Here is a 22,209-nt window from a genome sequence, read left to right on the forward strand (position 1 = left end):
AATTAATGTCAATCATTCATTGCAGAGGTCACACTGGAAAGATTTATGTATCTTTTACACAGTAAAGTTTGGAATACCATGGCTAGATTGGTTATTTACCAAAAATACAATACTTTAAAGAATTCCCATGTAATGATAAATGACACAGTATTTGTTGAGCACCTACTCTGTGAGGCAACTGTGCTAGTGAGGCCTGCTCTCAAAAAACTCATCTACACCATCAGACAGCCCCTCACTGTTATGAGGCAGGAAGTGGCCCACACTACAGGCTATTTAGACCACAGAGAAGAGCACACACCCCCTAAAGTAGCAAGGCTGGGAGGCTCATGAAGCAACTGGTACCTGAACTCTTTTCTGGAAGTGGACTTAAAGGTTGAGTTTGAAAATCCATTCTGAGGATCTGCAGAAACAAGCTAAGCCCATGAAACAGATGCCCCAGGAACTCAGAGTGAGCAAGCAGAACTCTCAGGCACTGCTCTAAGGGAAGGGCAAATTTGGATGCTAATATGGCAATATTTGCAATGTTTGAACACAGGTCTATTGAAAGGGGAAAATTAATAAAAGTCTAAAACCCAGACTCCAAAGCCCAAAAAGAAAACTCTGAGTTCCCTTAAGGCAGCTCAGCAGACAAGGCTAAACAAAGATCCACAGGACTCAAGCCCTTAGACCAGATATCACACCCTAGAAAGGTGTCCACATTCCTCTGGTCCAAAGAGGATCAGATAGTTATCAATTGTAGAAGTCCCCAACCCAGGAGACAATTAACAAACTCATTTTCTCTGAAGCAACCTGCTTAATTGCACCTTTCCTGAGGCATACAATCTTTGACCTGTCCTGTGTAACCATGGAAATTTTGTAATCTTGGGGCTTCCAGCCCTACAATTTTCCCTGATAAAAACACCCCTCAGTCGAAAGTGGGTACTCCATTTGTTCCCGAACGAATGGGGTCCGTGCTGCAGCTCGTATCCTCAATTCAATAAAGAAACCTTTGTCCTTACATTCGGTGAGTCATCTCCTTGTTGGTGGGTTCTTTTGGGGTTCCGAAATCTGGACACAACACTATGACTCCACCTCTTTGCACATTTCTCCTAGAAATGTGTCAATGAACAACACAGATGTACACAAATGTGCCAGTCAGTTTTGTTGAAGAGCCACTGCAGAAATCAATTTGGAGTCTTCTCAAAAACAATTTAAAATGGAACTACTACACAACCCAGCTGTTTCACTCCTGCACAAAGAACTCCACATCCTACTACAGAGACACTTGCATCCCATGCTTTTTGCTGCTCTATTCACTATAGCTAGGAAATGGAAACAACCTAGTTGTCCATGAACAAATGAATGAAAAATGAACACATAGTATTAGAATATGATTAGTTCTAAAGAAAAGAGAAATCACAAAGATTTCAGGAAAGTGGGGGTACTTAGAATGTATAATATAAATTACGGTCACCCAATTTCTTGAGGGGGAAGCATGTTGTCCCTGCTATGTAGCTTCTAGCCTATAATATATACATGCATACAACTAAAGATTTAGGGTGTGTGGATATAGTAGAACATTTAGGAAGGAGATCAAGAAAGGGGAATTAAGAAGAAAAAACTACCTACAATACATATACATATGCATGTACTCTGTCTAGGTCTTTTGAACACTCCCTCAATGGACAACACATTCTCAATGCAAAATTGGTCAGTGTCCACCTGTGATTCCATGGGGGCTGTTCCCTAACAGGAGATTCAATATGAATTTTTTTATTGAATATTACTATAGAATGCAGTTTGTTATAAGCACTACTAAACAGTTCATCTTATTCTTAAAATAGCTATTAATTAATATAATATTGTTAGAAGTATGTTTAAAATACCATTATTATAAAAACTCTGAAAATGCTTTGCAATAAGGATATGTTGTCCTTGAATCTCAAAGATCAGCATGCTGGGAATAAACACACTTTTTAAAATAAAAAAAAGTAACAAAATATTTAAGGTTTATACTTATTCTCAAGATTGATTTCCTTTTATTCACTGTGATACCAAGTAAAAACACATTGACAAGGCATCTGCCACAGCAAGGATGAAGAGCCATTGCCCTTGGCTCATGTTTATGAGCATCAGAGGTACTCTAGGGCAGAATAGGAGGCCACATCATTTCCTGAGATACATCTTCATGTTCTGATTGTTAGGAGAAACACAATAGACTTAGCCATCTATTAGGGAAGAAGAGGGATGTAGAACATGTTTTCTAGAAGTTTCTATAGCTTGTGGGGACTCGTTTCTTCTCCAGCTCTCCTAAGAAAAGCCAGGCATCATTGCTCAGGAGAGGAGAGATCTTTAGCAAGACGATGCTGACAGACTGTAGGGCTATTCATCAATGCTACTGCCTGCAGTACAGACACAGAAAGATCTTGAAAGTCTTTTAAAAGCTGAATATCAGAAACACATTTCATTCTGTGGCTGTCATTTAGAAGTACCTACTATACACAGTTCAGACACAGCATCTTTTTAATCCATGCAATAGCCCATCAGACAGGTTTTCTTTCTCTTACAGAAGAGCAGAGAACATAATTGTTACATGAAGACTTCACCTTTAAAGAACTGACAACAATCTATCAGGAAAATTTCTACAAAAGTAAAGAAGAAGTGCTACTTAAATCATACCAAGAGAATACAGAATCCAGACAAACACTAGAATGTTACAGATTCCTTATGAAATCTAATATAAAAATTATCAACAAAATTCTTAAAGGCCTAGACCAGCAGCTATCCAAAGAAGTATTCACAGGGACCAAATAGATTCTACTCCTAGAACAGAAACCTTTTCTATCTCCTGTGGAATATTATCCAACCTCAAAAAGGCAGAGGATCTTACATATGCTATAACATGAATAAGCCTTGGCGATATCCTAAGCAAAATGAGCTAGTAACAAACACGAAAAAAGTACATGAGTTCAGTCACATGGGATATTAAGAGTACATGAAGTTACATCACCAGAATGTAGAATGATGGTTGTCAGAGAATGGGGAGCTATTATTCAATGGGAATATTTTTATTTTCACACATGAAAGGGGCTATGGGAGTAGACCATGTTGATGACTGTACTGAAATGCATATTTGAATTTAATTAAGATGATATATTTTACCACAACAAAATACCAATTTTGAATTAGAGCTTCATTCATTTTCGTTATTATGTGTATGAGCATTTTACATGTACTGAGCCTATGCACCACATGTGTGCTTGGTGCCCTGAGTTGCCAGAAGAGGGCATCTGATATCCTGCACTGTAGTTACACAGTTGTGAGCTGCCACTCAGTTGCTGAGAAGTGGACTTACATCTTCCATAGCAGCAGCATGAACTCCTACCCATTGATCCATCTCTCCAGCCCCTTAATTTTGAGTTATTTTAGTTAAATTGGTAAAGCCTAGTACAAGGATCACAATGGAAACAAAAGTATAAATCTGCAAATCACACAATTACATCTGAGTTTCATACTTTCAATCAAATCCATATAATGAATAGGTTTCGCACATGTTTCCTGATAGTAATATGCAATGACTATATGACAGGCAGAATTGCAGCACACCTACGACATGGAACTTCCACCCTCCGATGCTCTCAGAACTGTGAACATGGTGCCCCCCTCAGTTTGCACACTAATAATGACTAAATAACCACCAAGATGCAGATGCAATGAAGGCTCAGGTAAAGCTCCTGTAGTTAAATACTGTGAAGAACTGAGGAGAGAGAAGGTCTGCTTGCATCTTGTATAAGCAGGCAACTCAAGTACTGGAACATGGACTTTCAACCCAATAACTGAATTTATGTAACACCACTCTCTCAGGTGACAGCTATCCCTGCGTGGGAAGCAACCGAGCAGTATTTTAGGACACTGTGCACTCAGGCACACTCAGCAGCTGTAAGAACTTGTGACATGGACACCAAATATTTCCCACCTCAGGATGGGATGTTGCAAGTAGCCAATAAAGATCTCACAGCATAGCCTGGGAAAGAATGCAATTGCACCCCAAGAGCATAAACTAGTTTGTATAATTTGAAAGATACACAATTATCACTTTACTAACATGAGGAGTCTTTGCTTATGTGGGTCTGTAGAGAAAAGAGTGGCATTTGGTGCTATGATATCGGTGGGGCCTGCCTCAGGTCAGATGGGGATATGCACCTGAGATGTTTTCTGGAAGAACTGCAGGGCCCTGGGAATGGAAGGTGAGCGACATGTCTTGAACACCTAAGAAGTGATAGGCATGCTAGTGAGTAACTTTCACAACTGTGTTTCCAAACACAGAAAACTCCCCAGCCTTAGTACAGGATAGCAGTCTTGTAGTGTTAAGGACACTTAATCATAAGCTGAAAGCAGTAATGGGCACTCCCAATCTACCTTTGCTCTATTGTACTATAGGTAACTGAGAGCTAAAATCAATAGTAGTGAATGGTCCAACAACCTACAAGAGTCTGGTTGGGTAACTCCCTGCAGGACACACATACTACATCAAAAGTTTCAGTAATAGAGAGAATCCCCAAAGTTGTCTAAGTGACGTTTGGTATCTGGGTCAGTTGGTGTCAGTTAGAGTTATAAAAATGATGACTAGACAATTTTCAATAATTTTCCCAAAGATTTGGAAAAATTAAGAAAGTCCTCCAGACTTTTCAATAAATATGATATACTGTCCATTTCCAGACATGTTTTCTTCTTTATTGTATTTATTCTCAAAAGACCTATCCTTCTGAAATTCAACATTTCCTTATATTTGTATAGGGGAATCTCCTTTGTATGTTTTGAATCACTTCTTGGTGTCAAGATATGGAAAAGTAAAATCTCTGTCTATAAGTAAATACACATCCCTTACTCATTTAGTGAAGGCTGGATGTTGTATATTCCCTCATTCACATATGTGGCCAAACAGAGGGCAAAAATGTGCTGGGATCAATCCTAAGTGCCCTGAAAGACATGATGACGAGAGATCAGGTCCTCCTGCCAAACAGGAAATAAATATGTTGTCCAACCAAGCATTTGGTTAAATGGATACCAAATGACATATAATTAATGTTCAGTTCCACTACCAACTAATAGCTGATCAGCATCATACGTATTCATCTTTGGAAGGAGATGACTAAAAGAACAGCCCATGGGAAGAAATACAATTTTAATATAAAATTATCACAGGGACTAATGAAGCATTTAAAAATTAATGCAGCGTGCTTTTACTTCCACGGGCAATATTCCATAAGTGAGAAATGAAATTACTAAAAAAAAAAAACCCTCTCAACAGAAATCCAATACCTCCAATTTAGTACCTCAGATATCAAGCATACTGTATAAACAGCACACGGTCATCAGGGAAAGCTCTTCCTACAGAAAGGCAAGTGCCTGCTATGCATAATAATCCCCATGTGTGAACTGCTGCTGCCCCCGAGGAGCTTGGAAATTATTATTGTATTATAACAGTCAGGTCAGAGCAATTGCTCAGTGAAAACTGAAAATGCCTCTGGTGCAGAAAGCATGGCAAGCCTAAAACGACCCCATACTGTAATCTGGCCAGAGCTATCCACCTAACAGAAGGGAAACCTCCACTGTATCAATAAGAAATGGATTTTCAGGAGATTAAAATAATTAAAGCTGTCTTGATGGGAACCTAATCATTCATTTCTTTATTGACAGTAAAGAAAACCCTGCAATACACAAACCAAAAGCTAAATATCAGATCTTTATCAAACTTTTGCTTTGCCCACACATGTTCTAGAACAGATGTTTACACAAAGGGAAAATTCATATGATGTGTACATCTGAGGGCCGATAATCTAAGGAAAACGAAGACTTCCTCCACGTGCCCTTTGTGGAGCAGCTGTAATACATCAGCCAGCCATGCCTGATACATCACCATTGCCAAGAGCTGACTGGCTGCCTGTGCCTGAGATGAGCCCAGGGAAGGCAGCAGGAGTGAGATGATTCAGGGCCTGAAAGAGCTGTCAGCTGGCCATGATGGAGGCTTTGGGCAGTTCATCCAGGCAGGGAGGCCTTATAAGCCACTTTAATTCCCAAAGCATGAAAACACAATTTAATGTTTTATGTAACATAATATGATCAGATTTGCCGTTTTAAAATGCCACTCTGGAGGAGGTCAGGGATGAAGATGGGCCTTCATAAGGCGTGTTCACGAATTCCTGAAACCAAACAAACTCTCCTTCTTACCCTTTTAGATAAGAACTAAGTTTAAAGAATATAAAAGTTTTTGAGAGTCTCAAACTGTAAGGCTATGCTCTAACAGGGGTACTCTTTAAATACCCTGGATGTGTCACTTCCCACGATTCTATAAGAATCTATTGATTGTCTCCAGTGAGGGTCCTCATCTAACTCAAGCCAGATCTTGTATATTCAGCACCCATGATCAGTCTCCAAATGGGTTAACCCAGGTTTAGTTCCTGGGATGCAGAATAGGGAGCATATGTAGACAAGTCTGGGGATTCTCTCAGTTTGTCTATACCAAAGCACTAAGGACTCTGGGTATTGGTTAAACTTCTGTGTCTCCTTCCAAGGACAACCAGCTGGTTTTGAATAGCCAGCATAATGACAACTAGCCACTTTCTAGGAACTCCATGTGATGCCTATTTCCAGAACAAGAAATTCAGAGAGAAAGTAAATCCTGTCATAAATTATCAATATGAACTATTTAAATTATCTGGAATTATTATATGGAATTTTGTTTGGTTCTAATTTCTTTGGTGTGACATTTATTTTCATTTTTATGTGACCTACCCACAAATAACTGCTTTTCTGGAGAAAATGTTAATTTGTCTGATGATGGCTTTAAGTTTTTTTGTAGGTAGCACTGGTCCATTCAGTTCTCAGAGTCATAAAATAATTACAGTGACAAAAAAAACACATAGTACTCTATTATGATGTGTTATTTCTAAAGTTTTCTATTTGCTCCAAACCCTATAGGTCCATACATTTGATGTTCTCCATTACCAGGAAGTAGAACTGCTTGAGAAAGACTAGAAGTCTTAGGAGATGTGACTTTGCTGGAGTAGGTGTGGCCTTATTGGAGGAAGTGTGTTATTAGAGGTGGACTTTGAGGTTACAAAAGCTCCAAGCCAGACACAGTGTTTGTCTGTCTGTCTGTCTGTCTGTCTGTCTGTCTCTCTCTCTCTCTCTCTCTCTCTCTCTCTCTCTCTCTCTCTCTCTCTCTCTCTCTGGGCTGTCTCCAGATCAACTACTGCTCCAGTGCTGTGCCTGTCTGCTTTCTGCCATTATGATCATAGACTAACCCTCTAAAACTATAAGCAAGCTCCCAATTAAAGCTATCTTTTGTAAGAGTTTCCTTGGTCAACTTCAGGTTTGTTTCTTTGGAGCAATAGAATAGTAACTAAGATACCTGGTCTTTTCTTAAACATGGTGACCTAGTCTTTGTTTTGTTTTTCTGGGAGAAAACAAGACTACCTAGCAATATTATTTTATGGTGCTACTATTTCAATTTACTACAAAATTAACTGACTTCAAACAGTGGGATTTATTCTCTCACAACAGGATGCCAGAGATCTGAACTCAAACTGTTGAGAAGGTTGGTTCCCTGTGGAAGTTTTATGGGAGACTCCTGCTCCTTCTGCATGGTATGGCTCCTGGCACTCTCTGGCTTATGACAGCACAACTCCCATGTCTGTTTATTCTTCACTTGGTCATGTCTCTGTGTTTCCCAATGCCATCTTCTTTTCTGTTAAGGTGACTAGTGCTGGATTCAGGACCCACTCTTAAATTTAGGGTGAATTCATCTGAAATTACCTCCAAAAACAGTATTTCTAAGTAAGTTCACATTATAAAGTCTGGGTAGATGTGAATTTGTGCAGAGATAATGTTCAACTCAACATACCTACCTGCAACATAGCATAGTTTCATTAAAATTAGGAAAAATGATTAGTGATGGTCTTTACTAAGAATCTGCATTTCTCTCTCTCTCTCTCTCTCTCTCTCTCTCTCTCTCTCTCTCTCTCCCTCTCCTCTCTCTCTCTCTCTCTCTCTCTCTCTCTCTCTCTCTCCTCTCTCTCTCTCTCTCTGTGTGTGTGTGTGTGTGTGTGTGTGTGTGTGTGTGTGTGTATGTGTGTCCAAGTTAGGGTTTCTACTGTTGTGAAGAGACACCATTATCATGGTAACTCTTACAAAAGAAAACACTTCATTGGGTGGCTCACTTACAGTTCAGTGATTTAGTACATTACTGTCATGGTAGAAAGCAAGGTAGCACACAGGAAGACATGTTGCTGGAGTTCAAAGTCCCTCTTGATCTAAAGGCAACAGGAAGTGAACTGAGACATTGGGCAATTATGTTGAACATATACGAGCATATATCAAAGCTCACCTCAGCAGTGACACACTTCCTTCAACAAGGCCATAGCTACTCCAACAAAGCCACACTTCCTAATAGTGTCACCCTCTTTGGAGGCCATTTTGTTTCAACCTACCACAATGTGTATGATGTATGTGTTCTTTGTGTGTGTATGAGTACAGACACAGGTGTTCTATAGCATATATGTGGAGGGCAGAGGACAAACTTATGTAGGTGTCTGTCCATGTTTTTTACCTTGTTTGAGATTTGAGACAGGGTTTCTCTTACTTGCTTCTTCATATACTAGGCAACATGACCCTTAAGTGTCTGAGGATTTCTCCGTCTCTGCTTCCCAGCCTGATAAGAGAATGTTGCAATTCTAGGTGTGTGATACTGCATCTGGAGTTAAGTGGGTTCAGGAGATTCTAAGCCAGGCTATCAGGTTTGCATTGTGACTACTTAATCACAGAACCATCTTAGCAGCCCCACAACATGTTTTTAATACATTTTACACTATGAACTGATTACATTTCATTTCTATATTAGGAAAATCTCGTAAAAGAAAAATTATTACAGATACTAATGAAATTCATAAACTTATTAGACTAGACCTTAAAACATGTATTTCATGAGCTTGGCAGCTAAAGGAAGTGAATTTCTAGACACACATGACCTACCCCAGTTAAATCAAGAGGAGATAAATAATTTCAACACATCTAGTAAGATAACAAAGAAGAAAGAAGTAGGAATAATAAAATATCCAACCAAAAAAGGTCTAGGCCTAGATGGATACAATGGTGAACTTAACCAGACCTTCAAAGGAAAACTACCACAATGTTTTTCAATTATTCCATGAAACAGAAAAAGAAGCAACACTATCTGTCTTTATTTATTTATTTTTTTACAAAGCCAGTATAAAGTCAATATTATCTTGCTATTTCAACTAGATAAACACACACACACACACACACACACACACACACAGGTCTTAGGGGTAATAAGTATAATATTTGAAAACCAATAATTGAATTCAAGAACACACAAAAATATCATTCACTGTGATAAATTTGACATATAAAAATCAATAAATGTAATAAATTATATAAATAGACTTAAGGACAGGTATCACATGATCATCTCAATAGATTCAGAAAAGGCTTTTGACAGCATCCAATATTCCTTTATGATAAAGTTATAAAGAAACTGGGAACGGAGGAGATATAGCTGTATACAATAAAGACAATATATGACAAAACAAACATTATATTACAAATAGAAAAACTCAAATAGAAAATAGAAAAACATTTCCACTAAAATAAGGAACAATACAAGGCGGTTCACTTTGTCTACACTCATTCAGTAAAGTAGTAGAAGCCTTAGCAAGAACAATAAGACAAGAGAAGCAATTTAAAAAGAAAACATACAGGCAAGGAAGAAGAAGAGTCCTTTTTTTAATAAATGGTGTAAGTCAATACATCAAATCCTAAAGACTCCAACAGAAAACTCTCAGAATTGGGCAACTCTTTCAGTAAACTGGCATGGTACAAAATTAACATTTAAAAATCAGTAGCCTTTCCATATACCAGTGTCAAATATTCTGAGGAAGAAATTGGGAAAATATCTGATTGACAAATGTCATAAACACAAAAATAGAATGACCCTAACCAGAGAAGAGAAAGACCTCTCAAACATTAAAAGAAAATTGAATGAAAGCAGACACGTGAATGTGCAAATATATCCCAGGCTTATATTGGAAGGATCAACGTTATAAAAATGGCTATCTTATCAAACACAATCTATATATTCAACATAATCCCCTTCAAAATTCTAATGCCATTCCTCACAGAAATAGGTTAAAAAATGTTAAAATTCATCTGGAAGTACAGACATCCAAAGTAACCCTGAAGGGGAAAAAACAGTCAGGCTAGAGCTTTCACTATACCTCATATCAATTTATATTACAGAGCCATGGATGGAAAACAGTGGGAGACTGTCACAAAATACATCAACACAACAAAACATTCAACTATGAACTCAAACAATTATAGCTACTTGATTTCTTTTTACAAAGGCACCAAAAATTCACTGGAGAAAAGGCAGCTTCTTTAGTAAATGGTGCTGGGAACCTGGCTATCTCTATGTGGAAAAATTATCTAGATCTTGTCTTTCACCTCTCCAAAAATCAACCCCAAATAGAAGGAAGACCTTAAGGTAATAATGAAATGCCAGAAAGTGCTAGAGGTAAAAATAGGGAAAACATGTCATCATACTGGTATAAGTAAAGTCCTGGAATAGGACCTAAATGCTCAGGAAATAAGGTCAACAGCTAATAAACAGGACCTCAGGAAGTTAGGAAACAGTTATGAAGAAACAGCATACTGGATGGGACACAATCTTTGACAGCTATACATTTAATAGAGGATTAATATCCAGAATATAAAGAACTCAAAACAACAACAACAAAACCCATGCAATAAGAAATTAAAAACACAGCTATGGAACTAAACAGAGAGCTCTCAGAAGTTACAAATGACAAATAAATATTTTTATAAAGTGTTAGTCATCAGAGAAATGCAAAATAATACTCCTTTGAGATTCCTTCTCACTCTAGTAAGAACATCCATTATCACAAATGACAACACACACTGGCCAGAATCCTATTCATTCACAGTAAGCTAGTGCAAACACTATGGAAATAAGGGAGAGTTCTCAAAACCCGGAAACTTCCATATGAACCAGCAGTACCACTCCTGGGCATGAATGCAAAAGATTCTATATCCTACCATAGACATACCTGCCGTCATGTTTACTGATGCTCTAATTCACAGGAGCAATGAAACAGAATAAACCTAGGCATGCCTCAAAGGAAAATGTGATGCACAATGAAATTTACTCAGCTGTGAAACAAAGGAATTATGTAATTTGCAGAATAATGGTTAGAACAAAAAACAAAACAGATTAAGTGTGGTAACTCAGATTCAGAAAGATGAACTATGCATGCTCTCTCTTATACATGTATCTTAGCTTTGAACTTTATATGTGTGCTTATGAGGGAGGGAGTTTCTGTACAGGCCAGGAAGTGGGAAATGGGCTGTTAGAGGGGTGAAAATGAGGTTTTGGCAGATGCTAGTTAGTAGAATAAGGTAATATGAAAGTAAAGGAGGAAACAGTAAGGGTTAGAAACACTGAAGCAAAGATGGGGCAGGGAGATGTGAGAGGAGGGGCTAAGAAGGTAAAAAGTAAGGATGTATAAAAAAGCCGTAAGGCAACTTCCTAGTATGCAAGCTAATTAAAAATATAATTAAAAATCAGAAAACAAAGAAGTGTGAAAGCAGTGCCCTGTGCTGGTGGACAAAGCTGTTCCCAGGAGTCATAGGTTATTAAACAATAATCCTAGTACTGAGGTCCGATATTTCCCTACGAGTTGTTGGTCATGAAAACTCCCAAAGCATCCCTCAATAATACAGACAACTGCCACTGCTATTGGTTGCCCACTAAATCTATACTGTAAGAGCATTTTGTCGAGGATACAACACTTTAAGATAGGAGAACATTGAAAAATGGAGCTGAATTTTGCTGGAAGCTTCCTTCCTGCTAGTTAGCCCTCATATTATCAGCAGGTTCTTTTCAGGCCACTAGAGAAGTGTCAACGTTACATTAGCAACAACCAAGCAAGATATGTTTCTTGGTGCAACAATGGCATGTCTCTTATTGGGGCAACCAACCCCTTCCTGATTAAGTTTGAGGCTCACTTCATGGGAGAAAATGCATGCTTACTTCCAATTTAGTTCAAAAAGCCCATGATGGGAAGGACACAGGCCTTAGGTTGTAGGCTAAATCAGTAACTTTGCTAAATCGACATGTTGCCCCACAAAGTTCTTTCTAAATATTTCATTTCTGCCTACAGATTAGTGATTCCATCAGCTTTGGTCAGTGAAGTTTCTTTTGTAATAGATATTAGTTATTGCAGATATCCACAACTGGTAAAGTTTGAGAGAATAAGATATTGAGTGTTCAGCACAAAATGAGATGTCTACTCATAGCCTCCATCATGTAGGGAACAGTGCGATAGAGAAAGTAGAAAGAATATAAGAATCAGAGGAAGAGAGGAGTATTGTGGAATAAAGTGTTCCAGGTGTGATGTGGCTTTCACTCGACTCACAGGAGGTGTGGTTATCTAAACAAGACTATGCCTGTCCACTTTCCATCACAGATGGGGGAAACTCATCAGGTCCCACCTCTCCCTGAGGATTTAGAGGCAGTTTAAGGCTTCTAAGAGAGAAGAAGTCATAGTCCATGGTGTAGCCCACTCACAATTGCTCATGCTGCTACACATAACCCTTCCCCATCTTTGTAAGCAACTCTGATGCTCACTGGACCACACATGCGCAAAGACTTGGTAGTAGGAAAGGGACTGGTTGGAAAGTAGACAAGTATCAGTCAGGGGAGGAAAAAAAGAGAGAGGAACTAGCTGACTATGATCAAAATATAATATATACATATGTAAGATTATCAAATAAAATTAGCTAAGTTTTAAAGATGAGAATGTATGTTACTAGTAATGTATTGAAGCTACAGTAGAACTTGACAAATACTCTATTTTTCTTCTCATTCCTGACACTAGGCCCTTCAACATTTAGTTACCAATATAATTCATGTGAAGGAATCATGGGGTACTTGAAGGGTCTTTGCAAAAGTAATAGGAATATCTCTTGCTTCCACAAAACCATCACTGTGGTAAAGCACAGTGAGGTGAGCTATTCTCTTTTCAAGCCTTGACCGAGTACAGTTGTTTGAACAAATGTGTTCGTCTACAAGATCTTTATATCTCCATGGAAAATAAACACTAGAAAGAAGGTAGGCCATAGCACAAAACTTTGCTTCTTGCTGGTCATTACACAGCTTACAAATCAGCTTGAAAACTTACCTGATCTACCACCAGTTAAACTCGTTTCTGTACCCTATCATATCTTCTTCTATATTCCCCCATCACATCATCTCATCACAGAAAGAATATCATTTCTACATCACTGATTCACTTTGAAATAGCAACTGAGATGCCACTGTAAATAAAGATGGGAAAAAAGCTGTAGTCAGCAGCCAAGAGTCACGAAAGAGCCTGCAGCCTCAGCACCATGACACTTGTCTGCTTCCTCCTGACACTCTCTTTTTACACATTGTCATTTAGACCCTGCATCTGAACCCATTGAGAATGAAATAATTGCCTGTATCTCAAGGACTCCCAGAGACCTAGCATCCTAAGTGAAATTTAAAAAAAAAAAAAAACTAGACTCACGGGCCACCAGCTTTTCAAATGCTCATATTTCACCCAAGTAGCACATTCAGCCTTGCTTCAAGTTATAGCTGGGGTCAGGAACGGAAGTCCATACAATGTCAGAAGGCCTATGATGGAGGCTGGTGTGCTCTGCTCCACCTAGAACTAACAGAGACAGCAGCAGCCATTCCTGGTTTTCTCTTCTAGACATACTCCATGATCTCTACTACAATCCTGTCTCAGATCTAGTGCAAGAAGTTAGCAGGAATTAATGCTGGCCTATGATGTGCCTGGGGAAGCCTCTAGGCTGTATGAGCATAAACCATTTTTATGTCACAAAAATGTCTGGCTTCCTCTTTTTCTTATCTTTTGGAAGTCATCACAACACATCTCAAAATCATCTCGTGTTCTTTCTTATCACTTCTTGAAAAATTAAATATCAGATTGAAGGAACCGGCTTCCCTTTTGGCAGCCATAATGGTCGAACATGTGCTTCTATGACCTTGTCCTAGAAACCAGAAAGTCAGATGCCTGTCTCGTGACAAGGAACCAATCAGAAGTTAGCTGGTGGCGCTATGCTTTATGGCTCTGGGTGTGCTTTACGGACAAGCGCACAGCAATGACGTAGAGAGCATAGCAACCACCCTGGGAGGGCCTTAGCTCGTTAAATTACAATAAAGCCTCGTGCAGTTTGCAGCAAGCTCTCGAATCCGCCTGGTGATTTGGGTGACCGCGAACCTGGCCTGAGACCCCGGATACTTGAGTTTTCGGGGGTCTAACAAGATAAAAAGATCTTGTAGCTACCCTGTCATGATGTATCATCCACGCTGTACACATTTACTGTTAAAGACACACAGTTAGATAAAATACCACTTGTTTTGCAGGCATTTCAATGTGAGCTTTAAAATGACCCCTCCCTCACAGGAAGGAGAAACCTACCAAATCTAACCTGTCAATCAGTGAGAGGCTAACCTGAGGGAACTCCAACTGTACAGGACAACACTTACCCGGATTGGGTTGAAGATATTCAATTGTTTTCGTCATTATTTCCATCACAGCCCTGCTGGTGACATCCACTTTCTGAAATGAAAAAAAGTTTGATAAATGGCACAATCATTTGCTTTAGAGCCTGAAGTTTTTTTTTTTTGTTTTTTTTTTCTTTCTGAAGCCTATATAGGACCCCAGTAGAGCAAGAAAGCAATCGAAAGTCCTTCAGGAGCAGGGGAGACACTATAAGGAACAGCTGGAGGGGAAAATGACTTCATGTTAAGCACTGTCTTTTGAAAAGTCTATCCACCCAAGAAGGAAACTGGTAATTTCACCAAATTTGCTTCAAAGGAAACTTAATTGCCTTTCAGCAAAATTAATAGAGTTTGTCAGTAACATTTTGCCTCCATGCTTTTACTAGATGCCATGAATGGGCCAGACATGGCAACAGGTTTCTTTTCCAATAGGAATAATGCTGGGACACCCAGGTGGCTCAACAGATAGAGCTTACCAGCCAGCCTGGACACCTGAGTTTAATTCCTGGAGTCTACATAAACGTAGAAGGAGAGAAGTAACTCACAAAGCGGGCATCTGACCTCCACACTCATACTATGACATACATGCTCCCACATGTGTATCATGCACATGGTGAGGGGGGGTAAGAAATAAGATAAGAGCAACAATAATACTTTACAAAGAGTGTATCTTCAATTCTGCTTCTACTATCTATGCACATTCTGACAACATCTCCAGAATACGAAAGTCCTCAGTAAACACATCTAGTTGGTCCGTGACCTTTGACTAATTATAAATGCCAATTTCTGACACTAAAAATCCTGTCTCAGAACACTGTGGATGGTCAGCATTTTCCCCAGCAGTCCATCCCCACCCTCTCCACACTGCCAGGTTAGAAAAACATTATTGTAAGGTAGAGCTGCTCTCCTTTCTCCAGGAAAATCTTTTCTTATCAGGCTGTGAAGGGCACTGGTTCATACCACAGCTGACTAACAGGTATAAACCAGTTCCCCTGCCATTGGTAACATTTTTGTTTTATCACTTTTTACAGGACCTCAAAGGTTACTAACCAGTCGCCCTAAGTAACTGTATTTGGTGAAATCTGCTTTGGACAGAGTAAACCTCCTTCTCTTCTATACTATATCTTTTAAAATATCTTGTTTTGTTTGTCTTTTCAATTTTTAATAACTTCTTATCCCACCAAAGTCATAATACAGCAGGAAGTTGTGATTATATGGATAAGCAAAAATACATTATTTTTCTTGCAACACTGTAATGATAATGGTATAAAATAACCTTTACAAGTATTCACTTTTGGATGCATTAGCCTGCTGATGAACTCTATACCATTGTCCTTTTGACTGGCTCAAAATTTTAAGATACTTGAGGCTTGAATGATTAGTGATAGAGGAGTGGCAGCTCCCTGGAGCAGAGAACTGAAAAAGGAGGTCCTGGCAGTTTTATCAAACTGCCAGGCAACATTATGCACTCAAGTCATAGAATGCTTGATGCCCATAGAAAGAGCACAGGTTGTATACTGAACAAACATGCTGAAAGTGTAGAGAACATGAGAGGACAAACAAAGATCTACTGTTGACTATAATATAGACTTGGATTGAGGAATGAGATGCCAAATATATGCAGTGTCCTCTGGGGCCATGGCAGGAAGCAACAGAGTCCAAGGGTCAAGGTTTCTAAGAAAGAAAGCATCTGAAGCCTTGAGACTTGAACCACCTGATGTCCATTTGATACTGCAGTGTCATCTTCTGCTAGGTGGATGACCCGTTTATAACTTTTCCCATCTCTTTCTCTATATAAAAAAGTTTTAAACATCATTAAATGAAGGAGAAAACAGATATAGTAAGATTCAGAAGCTTGCTGTGTTTTTTTCTGAAAATGAAAGGTCAAAAACCCAGAGACAGGGGGCTGGAGAGATGGCTCAGAGGTTAAGAGCACTGGCTGCTCTTCCAGAGGTCCTGAGTTCAATTCCCAACAACCACATGGTGGCTCACAGCCATCTATAATGAGATCTGGTGCCCTCTTCTGGTGTGCAGACATACATAAATGCAGAATGAACACTGTAAACATAACAAATAAATCTTAAAACAAAAAAAAAAACCCAGAGACAGATATTGGAGTGTGCCACCACTGCCCAGCTTCTATTACTGTGGCTATATTTGCATTCTGATCCCAGGCCAAGCTTTATTAAGTAATAAACAATATATAACCACAAGGTCCCCAAAAGAGGACATGAGGTTATGTTTCTCGCCAATAGCAGAAGATACCACACCAGGCCTGAAAGGCACTTTGTACTATTCCTAACTGGGGTTAGGAATCTGAGAAGAGTAACCAAACAGGGTCAGGAACAAAGAACTGCCACCCTAACCTCTGGTTCGTTATGAAAGTTTGTGGTGATATCTTGCTTGTACAAATAAAGCCTGTCTGAAGATCAGAGAATGGAGCGTGCCACTTGCTAACTATATAGGTCTAGAGGTCTGTTCAGACAGACAGGAAGTGAGATGGCTGGGAAGAGAAAGGATATAAGCTGGAAGAAACAGGAACTTGTTCTCTTGTCTACTGAGACAGGGTAAGGTGTGGATGTGACTTGCTCCTTCTCTCTGATCTCTTAGCGTTTTTCTTCATATCTGACTCCAGGTTTATATTATTTAGACTTTTTACAAAAGTCCTTAACACTTATGGAACATTCAACTACAGTAAATATCTGGACCTGACCCCGCAGAAGTGACACTACCATACTGACTTGCTGGGCCATTTATCCCCAACTATTTTGCCTTCTCAACGAAGGCTGCAGCAACAATGACTAAGGTACATTGTCCAAAGGTAGGTTAGTAAGAAAGATATGAGAAGCAGTTCACAGAAATCAAGCCAGTGGTCCCAGATCTCCAGACACCTTAGTGGCAAATATATTGAGAGTATTATTTTTGGTCCTCAAAGTGGAATTCAACATTAACATGTAATGGAGACAAAAAAAATTCTCAGAGTTCCCAATGATCTGAGCAAAGTCTCTGAAGAATTTGACAACACAGACTTTTTTTTAAAACTCTACTCACTAATGCAGACACCTCCAGTACTTATTATCAATATGAGACAAGCTCCATCAGAAGTATTTGATAGGAGTATAATATAATCTTCACTTGAAATTCACTTTCTTTAATTTAACAAGCTTTATTATAAAAATTGGCATAAATACATCACACACCAAAATTAACCAGACCCAATGTCTATACAACTCAACGAACTTCTATACAGTTAGAACAGGCAATTGGAACAGAAGCTGTGTAGGTTCACATTAAACTTTATACTTTCAGCACAGAATATATTTTAGGCACTTATCACTTTTGCAAAGATCTTCATCCAATATGGTTATTTCTGTGGTTTCTTTTCAGGACATGGGCACAACATGGAATAGCCTTTAGCAATTTCTTCCACTGGCTCTTTACTTTTTATTGGATTCTGCTGGGCTATTGCCTGATAGAGAATAGAGATAATTGACACAAGAACAAGAAATCAGTAGTATAGTAGCCTAATCCCTGACCTTTGAAATGTACAACTCAAAGATTTAGAGAGGGGAAATGAACTTCCCAAGCTCACATAACTAGTGACATAATTATAAAAGAAAAGTCCTCCCAAGGCCATAGATGAAAGTCAATGGTCTAATGACTATTCATTATTCTAAATACATCTTCCAGGAGAAGGGTGACTAATCTCTACTTTCTATTTTTTATCCTCAGGACTCTGGCTAAACAGACTGTCAAACAATGACAAGCCAAGAGCACAAGTGGTGACAATCCTTAATACATCTTGTTAGGTTCCTGCTAGGAAAGCTATTCATATACTTAAGTGGGCAATATCCAGTCATATATTCTTTTAATACTAAATCTGGTAACACAGCATAAAGATTTATTATTTATTAAAACAAACAAGAGCTTAATTCTATGTAAGAACAGCATGATTTACTTTGATCCTATGATGTATATGTTTGTTTTTCATTGTCCAAATCTCCTAGTATGAAAATGACTTTTGATATATTATTAATTACAAACATCTTCTAATTTGGAGAGTTCCCAAGCCTCTGTTTTTAGTTGATCTTGCTTTGACTGGGGAAGTACAGTATATTGCTTTGGATATGAAGCATCTCCCCAGAATGTTCATGCACTGAAGACTTGGTTCCCTAGCAAGTGGAGCCACTTAGTGCAAGGTGACTGAGTCATGAGGGCTCTGCTATGACTGATGGGATTAATTCACTTATGGACTCACAACTGACTATTAAGAACTGGTGAAAACTATGGAAGGTGGGGCGTGCTTTGACAATGGAATTGCTAAAGGTATGCCTTTGATGGTTGGATTTGTCCCAGCCTCTCCACTTCTCAGCTCTGCATCCCAACCATCAAGCATTGCATAGCTACCTTAAACCATGTGCTGCTGTTGCTATGATGCTCTACATCACATTAAGCCCAAAGCAATGAGCCAGCTATCCTTGGAATGAAACTTCAGAAAAACTGTGAATCGAAAGAATTAACTTGTTGCTCTCAAGTTTTTGTCACAGCAATGAATTTTGTTGTTGTTTGTTTGATACGTTTTTTTTTTTTTTTTTTTTTTTTTTTTGGTTTCTATCATGGGGGGGCTACTGGGAAAGATTGTTGAAAGGAAATGAACTGTGAATGTATACAGCATAGGTTCCTATTTAAGGGCTGTAAACCCATGTGTAAAATATGACTTTCTTATTTATTTATTTATTTATTTATTTATTTATTTATTTATTTATTTTGGCTTTCTTTTTAAGGCAGACTCACAGGCACATATTATTCACAGATTCTGGTCTGTGTGCTTCCATCTTCTTAAAGCCAGATTTTAGCAACTCTCAATACTGGAGAGAAGTCGAGTCCAGAGAAACAAACAAACAAACAAATGGCTTTCTTGGGAAGCGGAGATAGCTCAGTGCTAAAGTGTTTGGCACATAAGCCTAAAGGCCTGAGATGGAACTCCACAACCCACCAGATACACTAGTGCAACTTCTTGATCCCAATGTGCCCTACTGGAAGATGGAAGTTAGGACAGGAGCCTTAAGTTCACAGACAAGCTAGCCTGACACACAGGAGACACTGTCTCAAACAACATAGAAGCTGAGGCCACACACTGGAGCTCATTCCTTGAGCTTCACATGTATGCTGTGGCTTTGGAATGCTAGCTCCTGTACTCCACACACAGAGGGAACAGCATTTTCAAGTTAAAGAAGGGGTTGCCAAACTAAGGCCAATTGTTGAAACTATGCCAATAAGCCACCCGGCAGGGTGAGCTTCAAAGGCTTCCTTCTGTGTAGCCTGAGAGTTAGCAGCCTGTCTCCAAACTGCCTTGCTGTAACAGCAAATATCATATGTATTCAGAAAGTCTGACTGATAATTTGAAAAACAATGAAGGAATTAGATTCTGATTACCAATGAAATCCATTTTAATTTTCCTAATCTTCTTAAATATCCCTTTACTGTGTATAGATTTGGAGATAAACCCTAAACATACCTGCACACCTTAAAGGATTAAGAAAGAAGTTAATATTTCTATTTTATTGTACATAATAATCATAAAAATTCTAATTTCAGTGTCCTCAAAATTTTGTTTTGTTTCTTTTAACATAGCTGTACTGATTGACATAGGCATTGCCAATGGACCCTTTACATATCTTTTACATACATAAACAGCCCTAGAGAGGAGTTACAACACAGAGGGCAAAGACCCTGCAGCCCGAAAAGTTTCAAAGATTTACCAAAAGAATATGCTGATCCCTGATCTAAGGTGTGAGCTTTGAGCATGCTGTGCTCTATCTCTGAATGAGGTTGCTACTTCCAGTCTTGAGATATCAAATACCGGAACACTAAAAGGCAGGGAATTGGCATAATGGGATTATTGTTTCATATACAGATGGATGAATGTAAAATAATGTTCTCCCCTGTAGAAAATAAATCAGCATTTTGTGAACTCAAAAAACATGAAAATTATGGAATCTTTTACAAAGCAATGGAAGTATGAAAGACATTATTTTATATTGTCAAATGCCGGAAGCAGAACACCTTGTATGTGGCCCAGGTAGTCTGTTGGTTTGGCAATCAATAATAATGACATGAATTAAATGCCCACTTAGATAAGGAAAAATTCCCAGTGGTTTCATCAAAGAACTTAAAATGACATATAGAACACCAACATATTTTCAAGTTTTTAATTTTATTATTGCTGTAGTTAGGGATATACACACACTCACTTGAAGTGCTGAAAGAGAACAGCTAAATATATAAGTCCCAGAAACAAGATGAAAGCAGCATCCTGGGATAGCCTGTCTGGCAGAAAGACAGCTGATCCAAACTGACATTTGTAATAGCTCCCTACTGACTCTGGGAGAATTAACAGCCATCTCCAAACTGCCTGCTTTATAGCAGCAACCATATATTAGAAAGGCTGACAGATAATATTTTGAAAATAAAGGATAGTTTAGGCTCTGGTTACTCTAACATATTAATTTTAAGTTTGTGAATCTTCCTAGGCATTACCCCAGAGTATAGCTTGGAAATACACTTTACACATGCAACTGAAAGGAAGCCTATCTCCATAGAAGTTTTGGCAGAACAGAAGGATATCTTTGAAGCTCATCTTGTTTGTTACTCAAGCTCCTCATCTAGCTTACACCAGCAAGATAATACTGCCTTAGGCCAGTGACCCATGGCTCCTTCACTACTGTTCCATAAAGGAGACCGCTGGTAGCATGGTGGACCCTAACTCTACTCAAAAAAAGATATTCTGAGAACACTGGCCAAAATGTTGTTCCTCTCTTCTCTCCCATTTGAGGTATATCACTGGAATCCAAGAGTGGTATCTTTTAAAAGTGCACACCTAGTAGAAAATTACTTGCTACAAAGCTCAAGCAATGACAAGCATGATTCCCATGATAGCTGGGAACTGTAGGCTTAGCCTATGTTTCAATGTGAGCAGGTAGGGAATTCGGTGACTTCTGTGGCTTCTTCAAAAAACAACTTTGGTAAACAGAAGTTCTCTCTCAAAGTGAGGCAGGTGGTTTCTATTCATGAATCCTGTTCTCTCACTAGGGATTGGATAAGACTAACCCTCTCTCCCTGCAGTAACTAAGGTATGAGGGCAATGACCATGGACACCCTCTACCAGCTCCCTCCACACTGCATACTACCATCAATTTTCACCCTCTCACATTCAGTTGGAATGGCAGCTTTTTGTTTCTCTCTCAAGATCTTCCCTTTCTTAAAATTTGAGTCTCACCATTAGGAATTCTATTTTTTTACTTAAAGGGTTTATTTCCATGTTTCTCACCCCAGAGCCTTTTGTGGTTTAAACAAAGAATTTCCCAAGATGCTTTTCAAGTTGCAGAAAGACTCCATCCCCCTTGACTTGGAGTCTTGCGTGATACTCATTTGCAGTACACAGAAGATTTGAAGATTCAGTTCAGCCATCTCTCTTCTAGAAGTTTCTGCTGTTCTAAGAAACCTGTGTTTGGCCTCTCTCTGGTGTCTCTTATGGAAATCCTTCCAGGGCACTAAGCACTATATCCTACTTGGTA

At 38.9% G+C, this 22,209-nt stretch overlaps 1 protein-coding gene across 2 annotated transcripts in view; it reads right to left on the minus strand.

The window, feature by feature from the left end:
* The window catches only part of Sh3gl2 (SH3 domain containing GRB2 like 2, endophilin A1), a 135,151-nt gene that overhangs the window by 16,553 nt on the left and 96,389 nt on the right, over positions 1 to 22,209 (minus strand). For both annotated transcript variants that reach the window (XM_027400369.2, XM_035439814.1), the window contains exon 3: positions 14,618 to 14,690. In XM_027400369.2, the coding sequence (XP_027256170.1) occupies positions 14,618 to 14,690 (73 nt within the window). The remainder of the gene's footprint in view (positions 1 to 14,617; positions 14,691 to 22,209) is intronic.

This window comes from Cricetulus griseus, chromosome 2, assembly GCF_003668045.3.
Source record: "Cricetulus griseus strain 17A/GY chromosome 2, alternate assembly CriGri-PICRH-1.0, whole genome shotgun sequence".
Lineage (NCBI taxonomy): Eukaryota > Metazoa > Chordata > Mammalia > Rodentia > Cricetidae > Cricetulus > Cricetulus griseus.